The 24,971-nt window shown below is 52.2% G+C and overlaps 2 protein-coding genes across 2 annotated transcripts; both read left to right on the forward strand.

Annotated features, from left to right (window-relative positions):
* Positions 1–4,948: 4,948 nt before the first annotated feature.
* On the forward strand, positions 4,949–20,189 carry NLRX1 (NLR family member X1). Its single transcript, XM_019975573.2, has 10 exons — positions 4,949–5,090; positions 6,935–7,062; positions 7,621–7,690; positions 8,167–8,255; positions 8,799–9,418; positions 9,795–10,610; positions 16,810–17,405; positions 17,646–17,732; positions 18,522–18,773; positions 19,102–20,189. Exons 2-10 carry the CDS (start codon positions 6,993–6,995, stop codon positions 19,421–19,423), a joined length of 2,922 nt encoding a protein of 973 aa, XP_019831132.2. The 5' UTR covers positions 4,949–5,090; positions 6,935–6,992; the 3' UTR covers positions 19,424–20,189.
* Positions 20,190–20,300: 111 nt separating this feature from the next.
* On the forward strand, positions 20,301–24,749 carry NHERF4 (NHERF family PDZ scaffold protein 4). The gene is made up of 9 exons (XM_019975572.2): positions 20,301–21,336; positions 21,667–21,878; positions 22,163–22,352; positions 22,444–22,580; positions 22,825–23,029; positions 23,257–23,453; positions 23,550–23,777; positions 23,923–24,123; positions 24,376–24,749. The coding sequence occupies exons 1-9, from the start codon at positions 21,222–21,224 to the stop codon at positions 24,403–24,405; spliced, it is 1,515 nt and encodes a 504-aa protein (XP_019831131.1). The 5' UTR covers positions 20,301–21,221; the 3' UTR covers positions 24,406–24,749.
* Positions 24,750–24,971: the final 222 nt, after the last annotated feature.

Raw genomic sequence — 24,971 nt, forward strand, 5'->3', positions numbered from 1 at the left:
CAGCACAGCTTTCCCCATTTCCTCTTCACTTCTTTCCTACTGAGCCACACTTCCAGGGCCAACCCATCAGCCATGAGGACTGCTCTGGTTGAAACCATTTGGTGTTGTCTGGGGGCTCCGAAGACCTCTGGTACCATAATTTTTTATGTCTCAGCACAGAGAAGATAGAGAGAAATGATTCATTAGAATAGGATGCTTGTGAGACTTACAAAAAGGCAGGCAAGGAATGCTTCACTCAGAACTTACTGGGCTACAGTTTTATAATCAAAAGAAAAATGAGCAAGGGGAGAAGAACTTCTTTGTCTTTGACATCGTGCTTCTATCATCAACTCCTTCTCCAGGTTGAGCAGGGGAGTTTTCTTATCCCTATATAGTCAAGCTAGGTCCACAAATTATGGACCAAATTTTTTTTTGTTTATGTGTGCAGAGAGCATGTCCTAGGAATCATTAACCATTGTTTTCTTGTTTTGGCGCCTGTCTTGTGTTTCTGTTGCATGGTTTCACTACTAAACAAGCCTGTGTGGTTTTGTGGTTAAGCAAACCTGCTTTCTTGAGTACCCATTAACTTACAGGGGTCTCCCATATTTTTTTACTTACAATTGCCTAGTGGGATTATCTGTTTAATCACCTACTTTGTCCCTGTACTCTGTCCCTATCATTGTGGCCTGAGATTTGAAGTAGGCAATTGGCTTGAGATTTGAAGCAGGCAATTGTCTGGAAGGCCTTAAGGGCTGGTAGCAGGATTACCCAAGAAGGAATACATTGTCTCACCCTCTTCCCTCCTGATCCTGAGCTTGGGGACTGAAGGAAAGGGCAGCATCAGTCCTGCCGGTTGCCCAGAGTAGTGCCACAGGAAGAGCTAAGTGTCCTGGGCTAGAATAGGACCCAATCTATGACTGACTGGGTGCTTGGCTGGAGATGGACTAACTGAGTTTCTTATGGGGGTGGGCGTGGGGGTTGGGAAGCGGGAAGTCTGAGCCCTAGCTCCTGGCATTCTAATTAGCTTTAAGGGCCACTCTGGGTGCCACCTTCTCCCTGGCATAATGCCTATAGATGGCTCCCGTAAGTCATAAGGCACAAAATCCCACCACTACATAGTCTTAAGATTCATTTTTACTTTCTCTCTCTCTTAATATTTAATTATCTGGCTGTACCAAGTCTTAGTTGCAGCATGTGGGATCTAGTTCCCTGACCAGGGATTGAACCCAGGGGCCCTGCATTGGGAGTGCAGAATCTTAGCCACTGGACAATCAGGGAAGTCCCTTCTTTCTCTTTTAAGATGAAATTTAAAATACTTTCAAAAGAGTAACACTTATAAGTTCACACATTTGTACATTCCCTCAGGAGCTAAAGGAAATGAATAGCCATTCCAGAACCAGCAAAGGCACAGAGAACATTCGTAGAGTGGCTCACCTAATTGCGAAGAAAGCACTTTTGCTTCTTGCAGCAACTCCCTGAGGCTGAGAGGAGGAGTGTGATCATTTCCTCCATTTACAGAGAAGGAAACCAAGGCATGGAGAAGTGCTTTGAGCAAGCCCTCAAGTTGCAATGCTCTTGTCACCGAGAGCCTTCTCAATTTCTACTCCCGGTCCCAGTAACCTGCAGAGGTGCGGGGCGGCTTTCAAACATATTTTGAAATGGACCCACTCTCCCTGAATGCCAACTTTCCTGGACCCAGAGATCGTTTCCTGCAACACGGTGCCGCCTTCTTTGTCAGGGTCTGTGCAAGGTGCAGGAGGACAGAGATGACCAAGTTTCTTCTCCATGCTGTGGCTCTGTGGCACCTGCCGCCCCATCCTGAGGTCAGAAGACAGAGCATGTGCCCGCAGCATGACTCACAGTGCTTCTGTCTGCAAGAGGCCAAATTATATGTCATTAATAGAGCTTACATGGTTGCCATACCCGCTGAGGGGGCGGGGGAGGGAAATGGTTTGTTCTGTACTGGGTCCAGTAACACAGCCAGAGGCCTGTCTGCCTCACGTGGCTAGGGAAGTGGAGTGAAGCTAGAGGAGCCCCCCAGGCCCTAAAACCACATTCGCAGGGTCACTCTGCCTCCTTTCCCCTCACCCCTTACCCCTCCCACTCCCTGTTCAGAACTCTGTTGAAATCAAATGTGTTGTTTTCCTGCTGTCTGGAATGCCCTTTCATTCCTTGGTTTTTTAAGAAAAAATTTAATTGATGTATTATTGATTTATAATGTCTCAGGTGTATAGCAATGTGATTCAGTTTTATATATATATATTGAATTATATATATATTATTTTTCAGATTCTTTTCCATTATAGGTTATTACAAGACATTGAATATAATTCCCTGTGCTATTTGCTGTTTATCTATTTTATTTTTATTTTTATTATAAAAAAGTATTTATTTATTTGGCTGTGCTGGGTCTTAGTTGTGGCAAGTGGGATCTGCATCTTCGTTGAAGCATGTGGCACCTTTTTAGTTGTGGCATGTTGGATCTAGTTCCCTGACCAGGGATTGAACCCGGGCCCCCTACAGTGGGAGCGTGGAGTCTTAGCCACTGGACCTCCAGGGAAGTCCCTGCGACAAGTCCCTGTTTTATATGTAGTAATGTGTATCTGTTAACTCCAAAGTCCAAATGTATCCCTCCCTTCCCTTTCCCCTTTGGTAACTGTAAGTTTGCTTTTTATGTCTGGTAGTTTACTTCTGTTTTGTAAATAAGTTCATTTTTTAAATTTATTTTTAATTGGAGGGTAATTGCCTTACAATATTGTGTTGGTTTCTGCCATACATCAGCATGAATCAGCCATAGATATATATATGTCCCTTCCCTCTTGAATCTCCCTCCTTGTATTTATTTTTTTTTAGATTCTGCATATAAGTGATATCCTATGATATTTGTCTTTCTCTGTCTGACTTTCTCTGTCTGACTTCACCTAGTATGATCATCTCTAGTTCCATCCATGTTGCTGCAAACATCATTATTTCATTGTTTTTTTGGTCTGAGTATCATCTTATTTTTTAAGATCCAGTTCAAATGTCACTTCCGGGTCACAGTCAGTTAGTAACTTCCTCTCCCAGACTTTCCTAAGGCTTCTATCTGCCTCTGAAGTACGGTCCTTTGGGTCCCCTAGAGGGGAGCTGCTCTGGTCTGGTCCTTGTTCTTCTTGTTCTTGTTGTTCAGTCTTAGTCCAATACCACATGTTTGGTGAAAGAACAGATGTTTACATGTATAACTAAACAAAGAAAAAAAAAAAAGTAAACAAGGATGGAGGGTAGAGATTGAGTCAGGAGATAGATGGGCTCCATGCTAGACATTTACATCTGGCCTCCTGTTTGCATTTCTTGGGGCTGGAAGAAGTGGGCTTCAGCCTGGATAGTTAACAACTGTTTGCAATTCCTGATATAAGAGATAGGTAGGCTCCAGTTGAGGAATTTCTAATCAGCCTCCCCCCAGTCTTTGTCAAGGTAATAGTCATGGCAAGGACAAAGATGTGCAAAACTCTGCTCGAGTAAAGGATTAAGGGATCCCCACTCCCCCCTTTTTGGGACAAAGGAGACACTACACACGCGCAGAAAGGCTCCTTGAGGGTCAACAGTCAGGGGATAATTCCAGGCAATAATGAATGAGTCTTGTGCCTCCCAGAAGCCTTCACTTTGAGATAAATCTTGACTGAGGGATGCCTGTGCAACCAGAGGAGGGTCCCAGGGTAGGTCAGGTGTAGAAAAAGAAACCAGATAATTGGCTGAAGGAAGACAAAGACCCAGAAGAACTGACCTATATAAATGACTTCACTGCTATTTTACTGCACTCCTCCTCTCTAAGAGGTATGCCCCTTCTTTCCAGGTGTACATCTCTGCCTTGCTTCTGCCTTAACTAAACAAACCATTTCTCTATATGCTCTCCCACCTGTTGTGCTATGTCTCTAATGGTACTTTGTACTGACATTTACAATGTCTGCCTCTGTATTTTTCACTGGGGGCAAAGATCCAGGGGAAAATGTTTTCTAGCCTCTAGCCCTTGCTGGTCTGGTGGCTAGGATTCCTGTTTATCATCCAGGCTACCCAGGTTCAGTTCCTGGAGAGGGAATTAAGATCTTGCCTCAAGCCACTGCTCATTGCTGCCTCGCTGAAATCAAGATCATAAAGCCCTCTTCCCAGCCCTGTCCGGCTGCCTCTCTACGGGTTCCCTACTGCACACCTCTGTTCAGTGCACACCTGTGTTTGCTTGCGGAGGCATGCCCTGGCTGTGGGTGGTGGGTGACGCCTCGCTCAGCTTCATGGGTCCTGAGCATGCCAGGTGTGGAAGCACAGGGACGAGAGTGGGGGTTTTGAGGACTAGGAAGCCCCAGGGCTAGGCTATGTCTGGGTACCAGACAAGAAGGGCAGTTAGAGGTGGGAGCACTCCCTCGCCCCATTCTTCTGTCTTCCTTGAGGCAAGTGACCAGAAGCCACACACAGAGGTTCTGGGCAGAGGTGAAGAGAGCCAGGTACAGAGGGAAGACCCAAGATCCCAAGATCTCTGCCAAGAGGTACGCTGAAGCGGTGAAGAGGCACAGAGGGAAGAATGTTCTGGGGATGAGGGAGAGAGGGCGCCTCGGGAAGGTCCAGGGGTCCGAGGTAGGAAGACCCAGGCCCCGGATTCTTGTTCTGGCTCTTCCAAGTTGGGTCAACCGGCGGTGCAAGTCATTTCACCTTTCTGAGCGGCAGTGCCTTCATCTGTACAATGGGCGTCGCAACAAGCCCTGCCTGAGAGACAGTGACTAATGGGATGAGATTGTCGCTCGGTGACCTGCAGAAGACAGTTCCAGCGGCAGGGCCCGCCCGGATGGAGGGGTGTAGCACGGGAGGCGCGGGGAGATGGCCGGACGAATGCGGAAGAAGTCCCCGCCCCGGGCCTGCTCTCCGGGACCCCAGCCTCTCTCGCTATCTGCCTCCTCCCAGGACCGGGAGGCCCGGAGCGCCGAGGCGCGTTCTCGCGCGTGCCCGCTGCCGGGCGCGTAGCCAGAAAGGGCAGGGCTCCGCGCAGGCGGGCGGGGCGGGCAGGAAGCGCGGCGCCGCGCCGGGGCCTCTGCGAGTAAGCGAGAGACTCTGGCGACGACCGCTCCCGGCCTGGACCGCGGCGGGTAAAGGTCTAAGCAGCGGGGGCGGGGTGGGGCTGGGCTGGAGCCGCAAGGAGCCGGCTGCCGGGGTTGCGTAGGACGCAGCGGTGCGCTGAATGGTGGCCGTTGTGGCGGGCTCTCCCCTTGGGTCTGAAACCAACTTAAACAGGGAAAGCTGGGGTCCCCGATTAAGAGGAGGAGCTCTGGATTTGTGCGAGCACAGACCTGGTACCTTTCCTGCGGTGCCCTCTTTTCTCACTGCTCTGGAGACCAGGGGTGATCCTCCGAAAGTTACCCTCCCCACCGCCGCCCCCACCGCGAGTCCCATCTTGAATCAGAGGCCCTGCGTCTGATTTTTTCCCACTGAGCTAGTTTCCCCAAGCTTTTCTAGCTTGCCAGGGCCGCCTCTTAACCGTTCTGCAACCGGGACTCCAGGTCTGAGCCCCAGCCTGCACCTCCACAGGTTGGCCCTGCTGGCAAGAGGGCCCAGTGCACCCACTTCTCCCTAAGTGTGTCCTGCCCTTAAGGAGCCACATCCCAGTGGAGACCGGCTGCCAAGTAGCTGTGTGCTTCATTTAAGGGAGCTCAGGGATGGGGAAAGACTGCCCAGGAGAGAGGGACTTTAGGCAGTTTTTAAAAGCGTGGGTAGGATTCTGGCAGGAGAGAAAGGTCATTCCAAGCTGATGGAAGAGTATGAACAAAGTAAAGTGCAAGCAAGATTCGGAAAGCCTGGTGGATAAGGCACCGGTCAGGGGCATTATCAGAAAAATAGCAGTTGTGGGTCAGGTATTTGGACTCCATACAACCTAGGATTTTAGGGAGGCGATTAGTGGCTGGGATGAGGGATGGGAATGGAATGGCACTGAAGGCAGAGAGAAGGTAAAGAGAAGAGGGGTCCCCGGAAGTCTGGGGAGGGTCTGAGTTACCACAGGGGTGGGGAGGGTCTGAGTTACCACAGGGGTGGGAGGGATGTTGCAACAGGAACAGGCTGGCAAAGAATGGGGAGGAGGAACTGGCCAGCGGGCTGATTCCAGTGGATAAAAGAGGAGGGAAGAATTTGAAGACAAAGGGGTCAGATTTCAAGAAGAAATCATGTGATTGGGAAGATGTGCGGTAAAGTAACTGAACAGGGAGGAGGGCTGCTGAGTTCAGTTCTGCAAGCATGCATCTTGAAGCACAGGCAGGATGTCCATATGGAGACACAAAGTAGCAAGTCCTTTGTTCATTTATCTATTATTTATGCCAGCCTGAAAAGCAGGTTAGATAAAAGTCACAGAGAAGATAAAATGGTCAAACTATTAAAACTCAGCTAAAAGGACCTGAGAGCTACAGAAAAACTTGAGAGGAGAGTGGATGATTCTTTACTGGGAATTGTTGGCTCGGAAAAGCTTCTGAACATGAACACAGAACTCCTATGAGTTTGCTGGAAGCCAAGCAAAAGAAGAAAAGGGCAACAAGGGGGACTTCCCTGGTAGTCCAGTGGTTAAGACTCTGCGCTTGCATTGCAGGGGGTACAGGTTTCATCCCTAGTCAAGGAACTAAGATCCCACATGCTTTGCTGTACAGCCAAAATAAATAATTTTTTTTTTTAAAGGACAGCTAAATAGTTCATTAGGCTGGAACTCAGGAGAAAGGCGATCATGAAGCCATAGGGTAGAGGCAGTGGATGGTAGGAGATAAAATGGGATCACTCAGGTGGGGGATGTGGAGGAGGGAGGTCTGAAGGCCAGGCCGGGGCTTTGGTGACACTGACACTTAAGTAAAAGCTAATGTTCTCTTGAGGAGGAAGGCCACCCTTTGGCCTGCTCGGGGAGGTGGGGTGGGAAAGTTGGGGTGTGTGGGGTCCATTCATACCATTTTTCCTACAGGGGAACAGACTAGAAGGCAGTGTGCTCAGTCCCGCAGGCTCTGATCTTTTCTCCTGCCATGAGGTGGGGCTGCCATTTGCCCAGGGCCTCTTGGAGCCCTGGTCTGAGAAGAGTACTCCAGCCAGCAGGTGAGCAGGAAGCAGGGGTTTCTGTTTCCAACTCTCCCTTCATCTTCAGAGTCCAGACGGCACCCCCAGTAGAGCAGGGATCCACACACCAGGTGTGCTAGTCCCAGCTCTGTGATTCTTTAGCTGTTGACCTTGAACAAGTCACTGCACCTCCCCAGCTTCCTTTCTCCCATCCTAAACTAAGGGAGTCGAACTAAAAGATCTTTGAGGGTCCCTGTAGCTACATAAGCCCAGCAACACTGGTCTGATTTAATTTTGCATTCAACAGATATTTATTGAGTGCCTGCTGTGTGCTAGACAGACCCTGTGCTTAGTTCTAAGTAGATAATTATGAACAAAACAGATGTAATCCCCGCTCTCATGGAAGAATGGGTGTGTGAATGAATGTTAATGAAATAATTACATAATGAAATATAATAACTGCTGCAAAGGGGCAGTTCGTGATGCTATGAGAGCAAATGATGAGGGGGGTTGACGTAGATATGGGGGTTTGTGTATTGTTGAGCTAATGTGGGTGAGTTCTTGATGCTATTTCTTCCTTCTTCTTTCTCTCTGTAGATGAACGTATCCCCTTCCTGATTCACTGGAGTTGGCCCCTTAAAGGGGAGCGCCCTCTTGGGTCCCCGAGGTGAGGCCTTGGTGTCATACTTTTAGGACACATCGGGACACAGCAGAGTAGCCTGGGAAGGGTCAGGACTTGCAGAGAGCTTGATGCCCTGGGGAGAGGTTGGTCTCCCGGTGGGTAGAGAGCGTAGAGAGTCAGCTACTAGACCTAAAGAGGAAGTTGGCTTATATCATCCATGGTGCAAGTCACAGTGGTCAGCCAGAGGAAGAACTGGTGGAAGGTGGGCGGAATCTGGTAGGGGCCAGCCTAAGTTCCTGGCAGGCAGGGAGCAGCGGGGAGCTGGAGGGCTAGGGGCGAGACCTCAGGCCCTGGGAAGGGTGTGAGAGAATCAGACGAGGCTCTGGACTTGGATGTCCAGGGTCAGGGCTGGATCTCAGGAAGCCAGAAGTCTATCAGCTGAGGCAGGACTGGACTCTGAGCCTCTGTGGAGCCTGAGCCCAACAGCCAAGCCCCAGCTCACCCCCTCTCTTTGCTCACAGGGCCTTTATACGCCACAATGGAAGCTCAGTGGGCAATGGTCCTTCATCCGGGAGGCATGGACAGTTGTTCCGGGGCATTGCTGCATCTGGTAAAGGGACTGGCTTCTCAGTCAGCCTGAGGAGAGGGGATGCTGGGATCCCAGGGGGTGTGATGGGGTCGGGGATGGTGGGGAGAGAAGCAAGCAGGAAGGTGGTATAGAGCACCCATTACCATCGGCCATCTGTGGACCCACTCTCCCTGGCCTCATTATCTGTCTATCTGTGTACCCCTTCTTGCGACACTTGTGCAGTGCACACTTACGATGTACAAAGCACTGGGAGGGACATATCATCCCTCCCTTCAACACACTGCCTCTAGCTGTCAGGGAAGATCATGCACAGATAATCATGCAACCAGTCAGCCCAGACTCACCATCACTCATCCCATGGCTCCCTACTTCCTGTCACAGGGGTCTGAACTTCCTGGACATTCTGAGGGAGTCCTGTGTGTCCAGCACCATTTTGGACCCCAGCATCTCCCAATGTCGTGTCTTGACTCGGCAGCTTGACCTTAGCTCTAAGGTCTCCCTAAGCTCTCGCGTTTCCCCGCCCCTCTCCCTGACCTCCCTCTCTCCTCTTGCCTTCCCATTCAGAAGCTCTCCAGCGGCACCGCCACAACCTGGCCGAGTGGTTCAGTCGGCTGCCCAGGGAAGAGCGCCAGTTTGGCCCGACCTTTGCACTAGACACAGTCCATGTCGACCCTGTGATCCGTGAGAGCACCCCTGATGAGCTGCTGCGCCCACTGGCTGAACTGGCCCTGGAGCATCAGCCACCCTCTGCTGGGCTCCCCCCGCTAGCCCTGTCTCAGCTCTTTGACCCAGATGCCTGTGGGCGCCGGGTGCAGACGGTGGTGCTTTATGGGACTGTGGGCACAGGCAAGAGCACGCTGGTGCGCAAGATGGTCTTGGACTGGTGCTATGGGCGGCTGCCAGCCTTCGAGCTGCTCATTCCCTTCTCCTGTGAGGACCTGTCATCCCTGGGCCCTGCTCCCGCCTCCTTGTGCCAACTTGTAGCCCAGCGCTACACTCCCCTGAAGGAGATTCTGCCTCTGATGGCCGCTGCCGGTTCCCGCCTGCTCTTTGTGCTCCACGGCTTGGAGCATCTCAACCTCAATTTCTCCTTGGCCAGCACAGGGCTTTGCAGTGACCCCGAGAAGCCAGAGGCGCCAGCTGCCATCATCATCAACCTGCTGCGCAAATACATGTTGCCTGAGGTGAGTGTGCCCTGCCCCGATTTGCTGTCCCTAACTTGCCCCCTAAGGATTTTTGCGTTCTGGGTCCCCATATTTAATACATAGGAGCGTAGGCTCTGGGTTAGTTCAAATCCTGCCCCTCTGCTTCCAAGCTGTGGGACTGAGCTGGTCAGTAGCTTCTCCAGGCTTCCACTTCCTTCTGTCCTTGAGTTGCTTTGATCAAATGAGATGCTGCATAGGAAGTGCTTAGCACGGTGCCCTGGATCTTAGTGGGTCCACATAAGTCTGAGTTATTATTACTGAGGTCATCATCATCTTCACCCTTGGACTCTTCCCTGGCAAGTGAGGCAATGAGGACACCAGGGTCTTTCTTAACCCTCCACCATGCCCTTCCCAGGCCAGCATTCTGGTGACCACCCGGCCCTCTGCCATCGGCCGCATCCCCAGCAAGTACGTAGGCCGCTATGGAGAGATCTGTGGCTTCTCCGATACAAACCTCCAGAAGCTCTACTTCCAGCTCCGCCTCAACCAGCCAGACTGCGGGCCCGGAGCTGGGGGGGTATCGGTCACGCCGGCTCAGCGCGACCACCTGGTGCAGATGCTGACCCGGAATCTGGAGGGGCACCATCAGATCGCTGCTGCCTGCTTCCTGCCCTCCTACTGCTGGCTCGTCTGTGCCACCCTGCACTTCCTGCATGCCCCCACGCCGGCCGGCCAGACCCTCACGAGCATCTATACCAGCTTCCTGCGTCTTAACTTCAGTGGGGAGATGCTGGACAGCACTGACCCCTCCAAGTTGTCCCTGATGGCCTATGCGGCCCGAACCATGGGCAAGCTGGCCTACGAGGGTGTGTCCTCCCGCAAGACATACTTCTCTGAAGAGGATGTGCGTGGCTGCCTGGAAGCCGGCGTCCAGACAGAAGAGGAGTTTCAGCTGCTGCATGTTTTCCGCCGAGACGCCCTGCGGTTTTTTCTGGCCCCATGCGTGGAGCCAGGAAACACGGGTACCTTCGTGTTCACTGTGCCTGCCATGCAGGAATACCTGGCTGCCCTCTACATCGTGCTGGGTTTGAGGAAGACAACTCTGCAGAGGGTGGGCAAGGAAGTGGCCGAGCTCGTGGGCCGTGTCGGGGAGGATGTCAGCCTGGTCCTGGGCATCGTGGCCAAGCTGCTGCCCTTGCGGGCCCTGCCACTGCTCTTCAACCTGCTCAAGGTAACAGCCCCAGGACCCCTGGCTCCAGTCCCTATCCTCCCTGTTCACCCCCTGCTCCTCTCCCAGAAGGAACCTGTTTTCCCTGCATAACTGTGAATCTCCTTCTTGGCTCTGTTTCAGATCTGGGCAGTCTGGCTTTTAATGGGATTGGGGTATAAGGAAGAGGGAAAGAGAAGCCATAGGCTGGGGAATGCTTGGAGGGGGATCTGAGGGTGCAAGGACTTTATTAATAACAATCCCATAACTCTGATGATAGGTTTTGGGGGGTGGTTTAATATCTTTCCTAGTCTTCAGCAGGGGTCACTACAGTCCAGGGTTAGGGTTAGGTTTAGGGTTGTGCTTTGCAGGTCCAGAAACCCAATTGTATCTATTCCTCAGAGGCGATTAGACTCTGGGAGTGATGTCTCATCCTAACTTAATCACCAGAGACAGGTTTATAAAGCAGATGCCATTTTATTCATTTATACCAGGAGGAAAAATGGCATTGGTAATTGATTTAGGACAGTCCGTCCAGGGTGCAGGTCCGCTCCAGAAACCAAATTACAGGCCCGAGGACTGTGCTGTGAGCAGTGCAGATGCACTAAGTTTTTGATGGGAAGAAATATCCACTCTCAGCTGATGTCTGCCGGATGCCTTGTAAATGAAACACTATTATAATCCTTTTTATAGATGAGGAAACTGGGGCTCGCAGAGGCTAAGTAACTTGACCAAGGTCATTCAGTAAGTAGAATAACTTGGATCTGAGTGCAGGTTTTATAGTTCCGAATCCTGTGCTTTTTCTGCTAAACTTTACAGATGTACTTTGGATATTTCTGTGAAGCTGTGGTGCTTTGCTGGTAACCCCAGTCCTCTGTAGAAATGTTTCAGTTACCTATCTTGAGGAAGCAGGGCCTTGGTAAGTGGACAAAATTTTAACAAGTTTTCCTTTTTATAGGCAGCAAAACGTCAGGGTTAAGAATAGGGATTTTATAACACAGCTGCTGCTGCTGCTGCTAAATCGCTTCAGTCGTGTCTGACTCTGTGTGACCCCATAGACGGCAGCCCACCAGGCTTCCCCGTCCCTGGGATTCTCCAGGCAAGAACACTGGAGTGGGTTGCCATTTCCTTCTCCAATAACACAGCTACCTGGGTTCAAATCCAGGCTCTGCCACTTAACTAGCTGTGTGACTTTGTACAAGTTACTTAATCTCCCTGTGTCTCAAGGTCCTTATCTGTTAAATGGGAATAATGTGTGTGTTCATTCACTCAGTCATGTCCAACTCTTTACAACCCCATGGACTGTAGCCTGCTCAGGCTCCCCTGTCCATAGAATTTTTCAGTCAAGAATAATGGAGTGGGTTGCCATTTCCTACTCGAAACTGGAAACATAAAGTATCTGTATCATTGGCCCAATATGAGGATTAAATGTCCTCATCTGCAGATCCTGGCACATAGTAAGTGCTATTTAATTGTCTGTTAGGGACTTCCCTGGTGGTCCAGCGGCTAAGATTCCACCCTCCCAATTCAGGGGGTCCAGGTTTGATCCTTAGTCAGGGAACTAGATCCTACATGATGCAACTAAGGTTTTACATGCGGAGAGTAAGACCCAGTGCAGCATAATAAAAATAAATAAAAAGCTTAAATTTTTTTTTTGCTGTTAAACATAAACAGGCTCAGGCAGCCCATCCCTTCTTACAGCATCAACCCAGGCAGGAAAGTAATGGCCATTGCTGGGGCTGCTCCACCCCTTTGAGGATGTACTTGCTTCATCTGGATTGCAGTGAGGTTGTGGTCTCCTGACGGGATTCAGAAAGCTGCTCAATTACTTGAGGGGGCACCACACCCCCAGCCCCTCTTGGAGGGAGGGTTGCCTAGCAGAGGTTGGGTCCCATCTGTGTCTATATGAGCCTACTGATTCAGCTTCCCAGGGTGACTGTTTTCGTATCTTGTCTCCAGATGATTGTTGGGGGAGGGACACTCTACCCTCCATGGTGAGAACCTTGCCTGTAACAAGTGGAAAAAAAAAGGCAGGCATTAGAGGTTATTGTTCAGTTGCTCAGAGAGTCGTGTCTGACTCTCTGTGGCCCCATGGACTGCAGCACGTCAGTAGGAGAGGTGCCACAAAACAACCTCGTGGCTTTGGCTGGAGGTCCTTTCTTCTCAGAACCATTGCAAACATGGGAGCTGATGTCACCAACCTCCCAAACATTCGTTTTTTTCCGACAGATATTTGAGTGCCTGCTGTGTGCTAGACAATGTGTTAGATTCGGAGGAAAAAAACTAACAGAACCCCAGGTTTTTGTCTTTTCTGATCATGCAGTCTCAACACAAACATGTCAGCTAGCCATATGATTAGAAATCTTGTGAAGTGCCTGGAAAGCCAAGTTCCAGGTGCTGTGGACGTGTGTAAGGTGGGGACCTGATTTAAGGGGATAAGGAAAGCCACTCTGTAGGAAGGGCATTTAATTTGATCCCTGCAGGATTAACCAGGAGAAGCACAGGGGGAAAACACTCCAGGAAGAGGATATAGCTTTGAAGGAGAAAAAATGTTAGCAGTATCAAAAAGACAGAAAGGAGAGAGAAAGAGAAGCAGAGAGGACAAGAGCAGAGTGAGTGAGAGGCTGTGATGAAGGCACTGTGGTTGGCAGGGGCCTGTCAATGAAAAATTAATCAATTGTCCATCTGTTGCAAGAGGGAGGACCCTTTCCAGGGCCTCTTGTCTAACTCTTGGAAATGAATTGTCAGTATGTGTCTGAGGAGACACATACTGACAAAGCAAGAGGCTTTATTGGGAAGGGACGTCCAGGCAGAGAGCAGTAGGAAAGCGGGTGGGGAGAAGCGGAACTGCTCTGCGCTGTGACTCACAGTCGCAGGTGTTACGGTGATGAGATTAATTTCTGGGTTGTCTTTGGTCAATCATCTTGTTTAGCCCATATTTAGTCTGACTCAGGGTCCTTCCAAGTGGCTTGTGTGTCTCTTAGCCAAGATGGATTCCAGTGTGCGGATTCTGGGAGGTTAGTAGGCCAATATTATGGGGCTGGCATCTCCTCCCTCCTTGTAGCCCCTCCCAGATTTTCCAGGTTAGTTTTTGGCAGCAGCACCATGTTCCTCTTTGGGGCTTCCTACTGTGAGATAACTCATGCAAGTGGTCATCATTGCTCTGGTCAAGGTAGGCTGCTTCGGTCAATGGTTCCGTAACATATCCAAGAAAGAAATGGAAATTTTAATTCAAGCCAATCTGAGGATTATAACTTGGGAGACAGTCTCTCAGAGAGTTCTAAGAACTATTTCAGAGGTAAAGAGGGAGACCAGTACACATACTGTTTTGCTGAAGGGAGTATGTGTGTGTGTCTACGTGTGTTTAGTTGCCTCAGCTGTGTCGTGACCTCATGGACTGTAGCCCACCAGGCTTCTCTGTCCATGGTATTCTCCAGACAAGAATAGCGTGGGGGGTTGCCATTTCCTCCTCCAGGGGATCTTTCTGACGCAGGGATTGAACCCACATCTCCTGCTTGGCAGATGGGTTCTTTACCACTGAGCCACCAGGGAAGCCCCATCTAGTCATGAGGAACAGACATCTTAGTTAATGGTTTTAGTGCTTTCCTAAGTATGGAAAGATGCAAGAATCCAGGTTCATAAAAATTTCTCCTGAAAATATCTAAGGACCAGTTCTGTCAGTTTCAGTCCAGTTAAGTTGCTCAGTCATGTCTGACTCTTTGTGACCCCATGGACTGCAGTACACCAGGCTTCCCTGTCCGTCACCAACTCCTGGAGCTTGCTCAAACTCATGTCCATCGAGTAGCTGATGCCATCCAACCATCTCATCCTCTGTCGTCCCCTTTTCCTCCTGCCCTCAATCTTTCCCAGCATCAGAGTCTTCCAACTAGTCAGCTCTTCACATCAGGTGGCCAAAGTATTGGAGCTTCAGCTTCAGCATCAGTCCTTCCAATGAATATTCAGGACTGATTTCCTTTAGGATGGACTGGTTGGATCTCCTTGTAGTCCAAGGGACTCTCAAGAGTCTTCTCCAACACCGTAGTTCAAAACCATCAATTCTTCCATGCTCAGCTTTCTTTATAGTCCAACTTTCACATCCATACATGACTACTGGAAAAACCATAGCTTTGACTAGACGGACCTTTGTCAGCAAAGGAGTGTCTCTGCTTTTTAATATGCTGTCTAAGTTGGTCATAGCTTTTCTTCCAAGCAGCAAGCGAACTTTGATTTCATGGCTGCAGTCACCATCTGCAGTGATTTTGGAGCCCAGAAAAATAAAGTCTGACACTGTTTCCACTGTTTCCCCATCTATTTCCCATGAAGTGATGGGACCGGATGCCATGATCTTCGTTTTCTGAATGTTGAGCTTTACGCCAACTTTTTCACTCTCCACTTGCACTTTCTTCAAGAGGCTTTTGAGTTCCTCTTCACTTTCTGCCATAAGGGTGGTGTCATCTGCATATCTGAGGTTATTGATATTTCTCCTGGCAGTCTTGATTCCAGCTTGTGCTTCTGCCAGCCCAGCGTTTCTCATGATGTACTCTGCATAGAAGTTAAATAAGCAGGGTGACAATATACAGCCTTGACGTACTCCTTTTCCTATTCAGAACCAGTCTGTTGTTCCATGTCCAGTTCTAACTGTTGCTTTCTGACCTGCATACAGGTTTCTCAAGAGACAGGTCAGGTGGTCTGGTATTCCCATCTCTTTCAGAATTTTCCACAGTTTGTTGTGATTCACACAGTCAAAGGCTTTGGCCTAGTCAATAAAGCAGAAATAGATGTTTTTCTGGAACTCTCTTGCTTTTTCCATGATCCATCGGATGTTGGCAATATGATCTCTGGTTCCTCTGCCTGTTCTAAAACCTGCTTGAACATCAGGAAGTTCACGGTTCACGTATTGCTGAAGTCTGGCTTGGAGAATTTTGAGCATTACTTTACTAGCCTGTGAGATGAGTGCAATTGTGCGATAGTTTGAGCAGTCTTTGGCATTGCCTTTCTTTGGGATTGGAATGAAAACTGACCTTTTCCAGTCCTGTGGCCACTGCTGAGTCTTCCAAATTCGCTGGCATATTGAGTGCAGCACTTTCACAGCATCATCTTTCAAGATTTGAAAGAGCTCAACTGGAATTCTATCACCTCCACTAGCTTTGTTCGTAGTGATGCTTTCTAAGGCCCACTTGACTTCACATTCCAGGATGTCTGGCTCTAGGTGAGTGATCATACCATCGTGATTGTCTTGGTTGTGAAGATCTTTTTTGTACTGTTCTTCTGTGTATTCTTGCCACCTCTTCTTAATATCTTCTGCTTCTGTTAGGTCCATACCATTTCTGTGCTTTATCGAGCCCATCTTTGCATGAAATGTTCCCTTGGTATCTCTAATTTTCTTGAAGAGATCTCTAGTCTTTCCCATTCTGTTGTTTTCCTCTATTTCTTTGCACTGGTCGCTGAGGAAGGCTTTCTTATCTCTTCTTGCTATTCTTTGGAACTCCTTGACCCCTTAGAGGATTGAAAAAGGAACCCCTTAGAGGATTGAAAAAGGAATGTTATCTTCAAAGGAGTCACATAACTGATGCCAGAAAAAGAAACTGATCTTTGTGGCAGGTATTTTTGCCATTGGGGAAGTCTAGTTAAATGTAGAATGGAGATGTACAGTGCATACCAGAAGGAAGGGAGGAGGCCCAAATGGGCAGAGAAAAATTTTATGTTTAAATTTTTCTTGTCTTACCTTAAAATATGAATTTTATTTCATCAGGTCAAGTCAGGAAGGGTCTGAAGTAGTAGCAGTGACATCAGTCATCGCTGCTGTGGTGACAGTGATGATGTTGAAGATGGTCATGTATTTATACCACCTAGCCTGGGACCAAGCTAGATGAATAGTATATGCTAATTTCTTCAAGCTAAATGCATAATATATGCTAATTCTTTTCCACCAACCCTGGACTTGGAAACAGAAGGGGTGTTAGGGAAACAGAATTTCCTTATGTCTGGAATATGTGAGACAAGTGCTGAGAGATGACTCTGGAAAGGTCCAGTTGGGGCCAAATTATGCAGTTTTCTATTTCACTTGGGCAGCAGGGAGCCACGGAAGGTGCTGCAGGAGGGGTGAGTAATGTGATCTGACGAATCTCCGGTTTAAAGGAGACTGTGAGGCTTAGGCAGGAAGGCTGAAAGGCAAGCAGGAGGCTGCACCACCCCCCATTCCTCCACACTGCTTCCCTTCCAGGTGGTTCCACGAGTGTTTGGGCGCGTGGTGGGTAAGAGCCGTGAGGCGGTGGCCCAGGCCATGGTGCTGGAGATGTTCCGAGAGGAGGACTACTACAACGACGATGTCCTAGACCAGATGGGTGCTAGTATCCTGGGCGTCGAAGGTCCCCGGCGCCACCCGGATGAGCCTCCAGACGATGAAGTCTTTGAGCTTTTCCCCATGTTCATGGGCGGGCTTCTGTCTGCCCACAACCGGGCAGTGCTGGCTCAGCTTGGCTGCCCCATCAAGACCCTGGATGCCCTGGAGAACGCCCAGGCCATCAAGAAGAAGCTGGGCAAGCTGGGCCGGCAGGTGCTGCCCCCCTCGGAGCTCCTAGACCACCTCTTCTTCCACTATGAGTTCCAGAATCAGCGCTTCTCTGCCGAGGTGCTTGGCTCTCTGCGCCAGCTCAACCTGGCAGGCGTGCGCATGACGCCCCTCAAGTGCACGGTGGTGGCAACTGTCCTGGGCAGCGGAAGGCATGCCCTGGACGAGGTGAACTTGGCCTCCTGCCAGCTGGATCCTGCTGGGTTGCGCACGCTCATGCCTGTCTTCCTGCGTGCCCGGAAGCTGGGGTGAGGCCCTGCCCTCCTGGATGGGCAGAGGAAAAGGTTCTCGGGAGACCAAAGGGAGCGAGAAAGGACCAGAGGGTAGGGTGAGTCTGGTGTGGGTGGAGGTGACAAGAGCCACGGAAGGGGACGCAGCTGTGGACTACAAGAGGTGCATGATGAGGGAGGGTCCTGGTGGGTGGGCAGGCTCCAGGCCGAACTCCTTCCTTGATTTCTTACCTCCCCTCTGGCCACCTTCTGCTCTAGGTTGCAACTCAACAGCCTGGGCCCTGAGGCCTGCAGGGACCTCCGCGACCTGCTGCTACATGACCAGTGCCAAGTGACCACCCTGCGGTGAGTGCCTGTGCAGGGTGCTCCATCCTGCTGGCCAGCTATGGTCAAGGGTAGGCTCTCTGCTTCCCAGCATGCCTGGTATAATAAACAAGGCAGGCGGGTAGACCCTGACCCACCCTCCTTACTCCCCCACCCTCCTCTCCCCCATCCTCCCCTCCCCCATCCTTCCTGTCTAGTACAAGCAGCCAGGCAGGGGGAACGTACCATGGGTCATAGGTATTAAGTAAGCCTCTCACATGGCTAAAATCAGCCTGGGGAGGGGCCAGTGGAATAACACCCAGGCTAGTTGCCTGGTAACAGCACCACTGATTGCCTCCCAGGATTTTCCCTGTTGTCTCACAAGGATGACCCTTATGCTGGGCACTCTATATAGATGCTCCCAAAGTGTTGACTGGTTGACTAGCAACCCAGACGCCTGGGTTCCTGATTTCAGGTTGGAGTAAGGGGAGATGAATGGGGTGGGAAGAAGGAGGGGCAATTGGGAACAGAGGGCAAAGCGGGGATTGGAAGGGAGTGAAAAAAGGAGGAAGAAAGGAGGAGGAAGGGGAGAGGGAAGGGGCGTGTCACAAGGAGAATGGAAGGCAGGAGGAAGGGAGGGATAAACCAGCTTCCATCTCACTCTTCCTCCCCTGCAGTGAGCTTACCCCAATTTGTCATTTCCTGGCCTGCATTTCTCTGCATCCAGGCTGATCTCTGCCCCAGGCAATGCACCCTTTAGGCCCAAGTCCGGTGCTCAGCACAGGGCATCTGCTAGGAGCTCTCATAACCTTAGACTGCTTGTGGCCCTAGGCTGTCCAACAACCCGCTGATGGCGGCGGGTGTGGCCCTGCTGCTGGAGGGGCTGGCAGGAAATACGTCCCTGAAACACCTGTCTCTACTGCACACCGGCCTTGGGGATGAGGGCCTGGAGCTGCTGGCTGCCCAGCTGGACCGAAACCAGCAGCTCCAGGAGCTGAACGTGGCCTACAATGGCGCTGGTGACACGGCGGCCCTGGCCTTAGCCAAGGCTGCCTGGAAGCACCCTTCCTTGGAGCTGCTGCAGTGAGTTTTCCTGCCCCTCCCCCACCCTGTCCCATCACCCCACCCCCCCATACGCGATGGGCCCTTCCCTTGCCCTGATTCTCCACCTCTGTTTCTCTTAGGGTCCTAGGGCCCTGGTTCCTATCGACTTTGGTCCCACTGAATTCTAGTGCCATCCCTGCCTCCCAGTGGCCACCGCCCTCCGTCTCTGGCATATTGCAGACACTTTCCCCATCGCATTCCACAGCGAGGGGATGAGTTATGAGACCCCTCGCTTTCTGTCCACCCGCCCTCCACCTTCCTTCTCGGAGCCCCGCTGAATGGCATTTACTCTGCTCTCTCCCGCTAGTCTCTACTTCAACGAGCTGAGTTCAGAGTGCCGCCAGGCCCTGCGGGACTTGGGGAGCGCTGCAGAGGGCGGTGCCCGGGTCGTGGTGTCGCTGACGGAGGGGACAGCAGTGTCCGAGTACTGGTCGGTGATCCTGGGTGAAGTCCAGCGGAACCTCAACAGCTGGGATCGGGGCCGGGTCCGGCGCCACCTGGAGCTGCTGCTGAGGGATCTAGAAGACAACCGGGGAGCCACCCTTAATCCCTGGCGTAAGGCCCAGCTGCTGCGGGTGGAGGGCGAGGTCAGGGCCCTCCTGGAGCAGCTGGGCGGCCCTGGAAGCTGAGACTGTGGCAGCAGTGTGTGTCCCCTGGCCCCAGGTCCTTTCTGTCTGTGACCCTCTAGCTTCCACTACTACTTCTAGAAAGATCCCTTCCGGGGATGGATGATGTGCACACAGGTGTGCCAGTTGCTCTCCTAGGGCATGTCCGACCAGTGTTCCAAGTCTGGAGTTTCCAGGATCGTGGAACATGCCTCACCTCCCTTCAGCTAGAAGGGCTGAAAGATGTGGCATTTGGTGGCCATATTGTCCCTTAGCGTGTGTACGTGCATGCTAAGTCACTTCAGTTGTGTCTGACTCTTTGCGACCCTTTGGGCTGTAGCCCACCAGGCTCCTCTGTCCATGGGATTCTCCAGGCAAGAATACTGGAGTCGGTTGCCATGCCCTCCTCCAGGGGATCTTCCAAACCCAGGGATTGGACCCATGTCTCCTGTGTCTCCTGCATTGCAGGCAGATTCTTTACCGCTGAGCTATTCAGGGAATACACCTGTCCTGTAGCAGCACCTGATTGTGCTGCTTCTCTGATTGTGCCACCAGGGGGCACTCTTCTCATGTCGGACTTGCTAGGGGCATTGCTGTCCAGATGTATTGGAGGGTTTCCATGTCTTGCCTTTATGTTTTCTGGGGACACCCAGGTTGCCAGCAGCCACTTTCCTCTCTCACTGGTGCTGTCTTCTCACCGTCATCTCCCTTTCACCAATGGTACCCAAGCTCGGTGGCCCCTAGGGACATGGGGACTGACTTGCTATTAAAGAGTTGTGTCTTCCAACTACTGTGGCTTCTATTTTGCCTTTTGCTTTCAAGAAAGGGTACTGTTCTTAGTCGTTCTGGTTAAACCACTGGCCACTTTCTGTTGCGGATGTTTCTTGGGCACTAAGTTCAGAAGCTGCAAGGGCTGGGGAGGGGGTGGTACATGAACTAAATTTTGGGGTGGGTGGGTGGCCTTGTTGAGCCATAGGGCTTCTGTCACCCATGCCATACACTTATCCCAGCCTTGGAATTACAGTGACCAGCAATTATAGTGACCTTTCTCTGCGCAGAGGGGGACCTGGGACAGCAGCAGAGCCTCCTGAGAAAGTTGGGGCTCAGGAATGGGGCGGGAAGGACATACACACTTCCCCAGAAGACAAGACTCTCCTCCCCTTAACCATTACCCAGCTGCTTCTAAGGCAGTGTCTTGAAGGAGGCGGGACGTGGGGGCGGGGGTAGGTCGGAGGATCAGCTGGTTTCGATGGACCTTGTCCTTACGCTGAGCACTGGGTCGCAGATCCAGCCATGGAGGCAGCTGCAGGTAGGAGGCCGGGAGAAACCCTCCGGAGGGGACTTCAGGGCAGAGGGTGGATTGGAAGGCTTTGGAACTAGCACACACTTGGTATTGGGGCTTGGAGCCCTGAAAATAGACTGGAAGTTAGGAGGTGAGAGGTGAGTGGGTGGATGTGTCTGTCTTCCTGGTCCACGCCCTGTACTGATATGCTCAGATTTCTGTGTATATCAGAAGGTCTGGGCCAGGGAGCAGAAGGAAGGGGAAGGGAAGACCCTTTGGGAGCAGAACATAGGGCGAGTCCTGAATTTGGGGGTTCCCCTAAGTTCTTTCAGTTAATGACCATGGAAGTGGAGTCTCGGAGGGCAGACTGCCTTTCATCCCCTCACCCCTTCTTTGCCTGGCAGATCTTCAGGACACAGCCACCTTGGCCCTGTAAGTGCCGTGCTGTGAAAGACTGGGGCAAGGAGAGGAGGGAACTGAAGGTGGGAGGCTCATCAGCTGCCTTTGGCACCTCAAGGCGAGCCTGGGACCCAAGTCTGGATGTCAGCTTTCTCCTACCTGCGTGACTTGCCTCCTTGCAGGAAGTTTGAGTTTAACCCAAAGCTGGGCATTGATAATCCTGTCCTCTCCCTGGCTGAAGACTACAACCCTTCTGGTAACCTCCCCCAACCCCTTGGGGCAACCACTTCCTTTCCCCAGAGCCACTAGGGCACCACAAAGCATCCTGTCTCCTTGGACACCACTCACTGTCTCCCTCTGATAACAGCCTTGGTGGGGAGTGACTACATGGAGGTGGAAGGGGGCTAGGCTTTTTCCTTATGTCCCAGCCACTCTGCCTGGGCTGTGTTCAGCCCCACTGCCCGACACCTAACTGGGCAGAAGCCTGTCCGCTGTTCAATCACACGGGCAGGGGCTACCAGGCACAAGGTGACTTGGGTCATGTCCCCTTTCCTCCACCTTTTCTGCTGCCCACCTCCCCGTCCAGATATCTGGAGCCTGGAACGGCCTCGCTTCTACCTGCTGAATAAAGAGGAGGGCAGGACTTTTGGCTTCCATCTGCAGCAGCAGCCGGGCAGGGCTGGGCATGTGGTGTGCAGGGTGGAGCCAGGCTCTTCTGCCCAGCGTCAGGGTCTTCGAGAAGGAGACTGGATCCTGGGAGTGAACAACCACGTCGTGGAACATGAAGATTATTTGATGGTGAGGTTGGGCTGGAATCCCGGTAGTACGAGGAAACATTCTGTAGCACCTGGGGGAGACAGAAGCCTCTTGGTCACCTCCCGGGGTATGTGGGGGTGACATATCTCCCACATGGGAGGTGGGAGGGTGTGGGGTCATCTCCCAGAATTTACGGATGCCCCAGGTCAGAATGGCTGGATGAAGGCCTCCAGAGAGCTGGTTCCCATGGTGAAGAGTTAGCTTCCAGGGAGGGGACCTTCATAAGAGGGGCCGGCCCAAGCCCACCCTGCGTGCCTGCTGTTCAGGTGATACGCCGGATCCGGGCCAGCGGGCCTCGGGTGTTGCTGACAGTTTTGGCGCAGCACGTGCACGAGGTGGCCCGAGCTCAGCGGGGGAACAACACCCACCTTTGTCCCCCTCTCGGCCAGGGGGTCCGGCCTCGGCTGTGCCACGTAGTGAAAGACGAGGGCGGCTTTGGCTTCAGTGTCACCCAAGGTGAGCTTAGAGCGCGGGAGGGGTCATCAGGGGGGCCCTGAGCCCTGTTGTGGGTGGACAGCAGGCAGAAAGTCACTCTTTGGGCTTCCAGGACATCGGGGTCCTTTCTGGTTAGTGCTGAGCCCTGGAGGAGCAGCTGAGCGGGCAGGAGTGCCCCCTGGGGCCCGGCTGCTAGAAGTGAATGGGGTCAGTGTGGAAAAGCTCACACACAACCAACTCAACAGGAAGGTATGGCTGGTTCCTCTTGTCCTCACCCCTCTGGGCTTGTCCCAGTCTTGGGAAGCAGACTCTCAATCTCCCAGTCTGATCTTGTACCTCTGTCCCCATCCTTCCCTTTCCACTCTGTGTTCGCCACACCCCTCCCCTCCCGAGGGCTTCATTCCAGGGCCTGGGAAGAAGGGCTGGGAGGGGGTGCCTGCTTCTGCCCTCCCTCCCCAGTTGGTTGATGCTGATGCCCTGCTGGGTCCCACAGCTTTGGCAGAGTGGCAAGCAGGTGACCCTGCTGGTGGCAGGGCCAGAGGTGGAGGAACAGTGTCGCCAGCTGGGAATGCCCCTGGCTGCACCTCTGGCAGAGGGCTGGGCACTGCCCACCAAGCCCCGCTGTTTGCATCTCGAGAAAGGGCCCCAGGGCTTCGGGTTCGTGCTCCGGGAGGAGAAGGGCCTTGATGGTCGCCTCGGTGAGTGGGAGCCCTGGGGATGGGGCGGGAAGGTGGGCCTTGGGGTGGGCACACCAGTGTCTGCATCTACCGCTCAGTACACACAAGTGGTGGCCCTGGCTGAACCCCAGCCCAGGGCTTCCTCCTCCTCCTGTGTACCCCTGGGTCAGTCCCCCAGTGTGCACACAGTGGCCTGGGCTGGCGCTGGGGTCGGGGGGGAAGGAGCCATGAGGATGTCTGCGTCCCAGGTCAGTTCCTATGGGAGGTGGACCCAGGACTGCCAGCGGAGAAGGCCGGGATGCAGGCTGGGGACCGGCTGGTGGCTGTGGCTGGGGAGAGCGTGGAGGGGCTGGGCCACGAGGAGACAGTGTCCAAGATCCGGGCGCAGGGCTCCTGTGTCTCCCTCATTGTCGTCGACCCCAAGGCTGACCGCTTCTTCAGCATGGTGCGAGCTGAGGGGCCGGGGATAGAGATGGGGCCGGAATGGAGCAGGGCTCAGGTTAGGGAGAAGCAACGGATTTGTCCTCTTCCTCTTTTCCAGGTTCGCTTGTCTCCGCTCCTCTTTTTGGAGAGCACAGAGGCTCCTGACTCTCCCTGGGGTAGTGGCTTAGCCTCTGTGGTTGAGACCAAGAACCCACTCGTCAAAGACGCAACAGTGGCCGCTGTCCCATGCAACTTCCGCCAGTGCTTCCTGTACCCTGGGCCTGGCGGTGGCTATGGCTTCCGACTCAGCTGTGTGGCCAGCAGGCCTGGTCTCTTCATCTCCCAGGTGACGGATGCCCCGGGAACCTTGGATGTTTTCAATCCTTTGCCTCTTGATGAGCCTTCTTCTGCTTCCCTCCCAGAGCCCTAGAATACCCAGCAAACTTTTCTGTGGTGTTCCAGGCTCCTCTAGACCCCACCTATTCCACCAGGTGACCCTAGGAGGCTCTGCTGCCCAGGCAGGGCTGCAAACAGGAGACATGATTCTGGAGGTGAATGGGTATCCCATGGGTGGAGAGAAAGACCAGGAAAGACTTCAGCAGCTGGCTGAGGCGAAGCCACCCCTATGCCTGAAGTTGGCAGCCCAATCTCAGCAGGGCTTGGAAGCCTGGATTCCCCCAGGGTCCAGAGAGGTGAGGAAAAAGAGATGGATGAACTGTGAGCAGCCAGAAGAGGAGGGGCGTGGTCAGAGAGGAGGGCAGAGTGTGAGGCTACAAGGTGAAGCAGTTTGGGGGACCCTGGTTGGGACTTTAGGCCAGGGTAGGTGGGAACAGAAAGACCCCAGAGAAGAAGCCCCTATTCCTGAGCATTCCAGTGCAGATGGGGACAGGGAAAAGGAACTCTTCTGTTCCCTGAATGACTTCTTCCCTTCTTTCTTTGCTTAGGATGGGGTTCTGGCCTCAGATCTGCTGTAGCACCCCATGCTTGGCAATGATCTGCCCAAGCTTCCCTGTCTTCACCCTCCAGCCTGAGGTGGTGGGAGCTGAGATGCTCTCTTTAAACCAGAAGCTGCAGCTTTAGGACTCCTGATACCTCCAGTCACAGGATTGTTTAAGGTCTCTCTCCCTTCCCATGGCTCCACCTCCTGGAAGAGGGTGGGGCCAGAGCCCTCAGGTGGGCCCATGAAGGAGCTTCCCATTTGATTCCGGAGGAAGTCATGTGGGGTCTTTGGGAGCTGTGCCCCAGAGATGAGGATCTGCTTGAGATGAGCAGTGTGATTTTGTGATTTATAACAAGAAATATATATTAGGTCTTCCTATCCTTTCCTGGCAGAGAGCTTCTAAAATCCTTGGGATTTCCTAAGTAATAAGAGTGATAAAGGTGTCTTCTGTTATTCATAATAAGGCTCGTTCAATTACAGCTATCCTTGTTAATGAGGTTCCTTTTGGAAAGCACCTAAGAATGGGGCACTGGTTTCCAGGGGAACTGATCATGTGATTAGCAAGCTGGAACTTTCAGTGCCCCCCCCCCCCCCCCCAGC

Source organism: Bos indicus, chromosome 15 (genome assembly GCF_029378745.1).
Source record: "Bos indicus isolate NIAB-ARS_2022 breed Sahiwal x Tharparkar chromosome 15, NIAB-ARS_B.indTharparkar_mat_pri_1.0, whole genome shotgun sequence".
Classification (NCBI taxonomy): domain Eukaryota; kingdom Metazoa; phylum Chordata; class Mammalia; order Artiodactyla; family Bovidae; genus Bos; species Bos indicus.

What these genes read in the sequence shown, in the direction of transcription:
- NLRX1 (XM_019975573.2), top strand. Translation starts at nt 6,993, where the DNA reads ATGAGGTGGGGCTGCCATTTGCCCAGGGCCTCTTGGAGCCCTGGTCTG. An exon ending in AAGAGTACTCCAGCCAGCAG is followed by an intron (nt 7,063 to 7,620) that starts GTGAGCAGGAAG and finishes TTCTCTCTGTAG; the next exon opens with ATGAACGTATCCCCTTCCTG. An exon ending in GCAAATACATGTTGCCTGAG is followed by an intron (nt 9,419 to 9,794) that starts GTGAGTGTGCCC and finishes TGCCCTTCCCAG; the next exon opens with GCCAGCATTCTGGTGACCAC.
- NHERF4 (XM_019975572.2), top strand. Translation starts at nt 21,222, where the DNA reads ATGTCAGCTTTCTCCTACCTGCGTGACTTGCCTCCTTGCAGGAAGTTT. An exon ending in AACATGAAGATTATTTGATG is followed by an intron (nt 21,879 to 22,162) that starts GTGAGGTTGGGC and finishes CCTGCTGTTCAG; the next exon opens with GTGATACGCCGGATCCGGGC. An exon ending in ACAACCAACTCAACAGGAAG is followed by an intron (nt 22,581 to 22,824) that starts GTATGGCTGGTT and finishes TGGGTCCCACAG; the next exon opens with CTTTGGCAGAGTGGCAAGCA.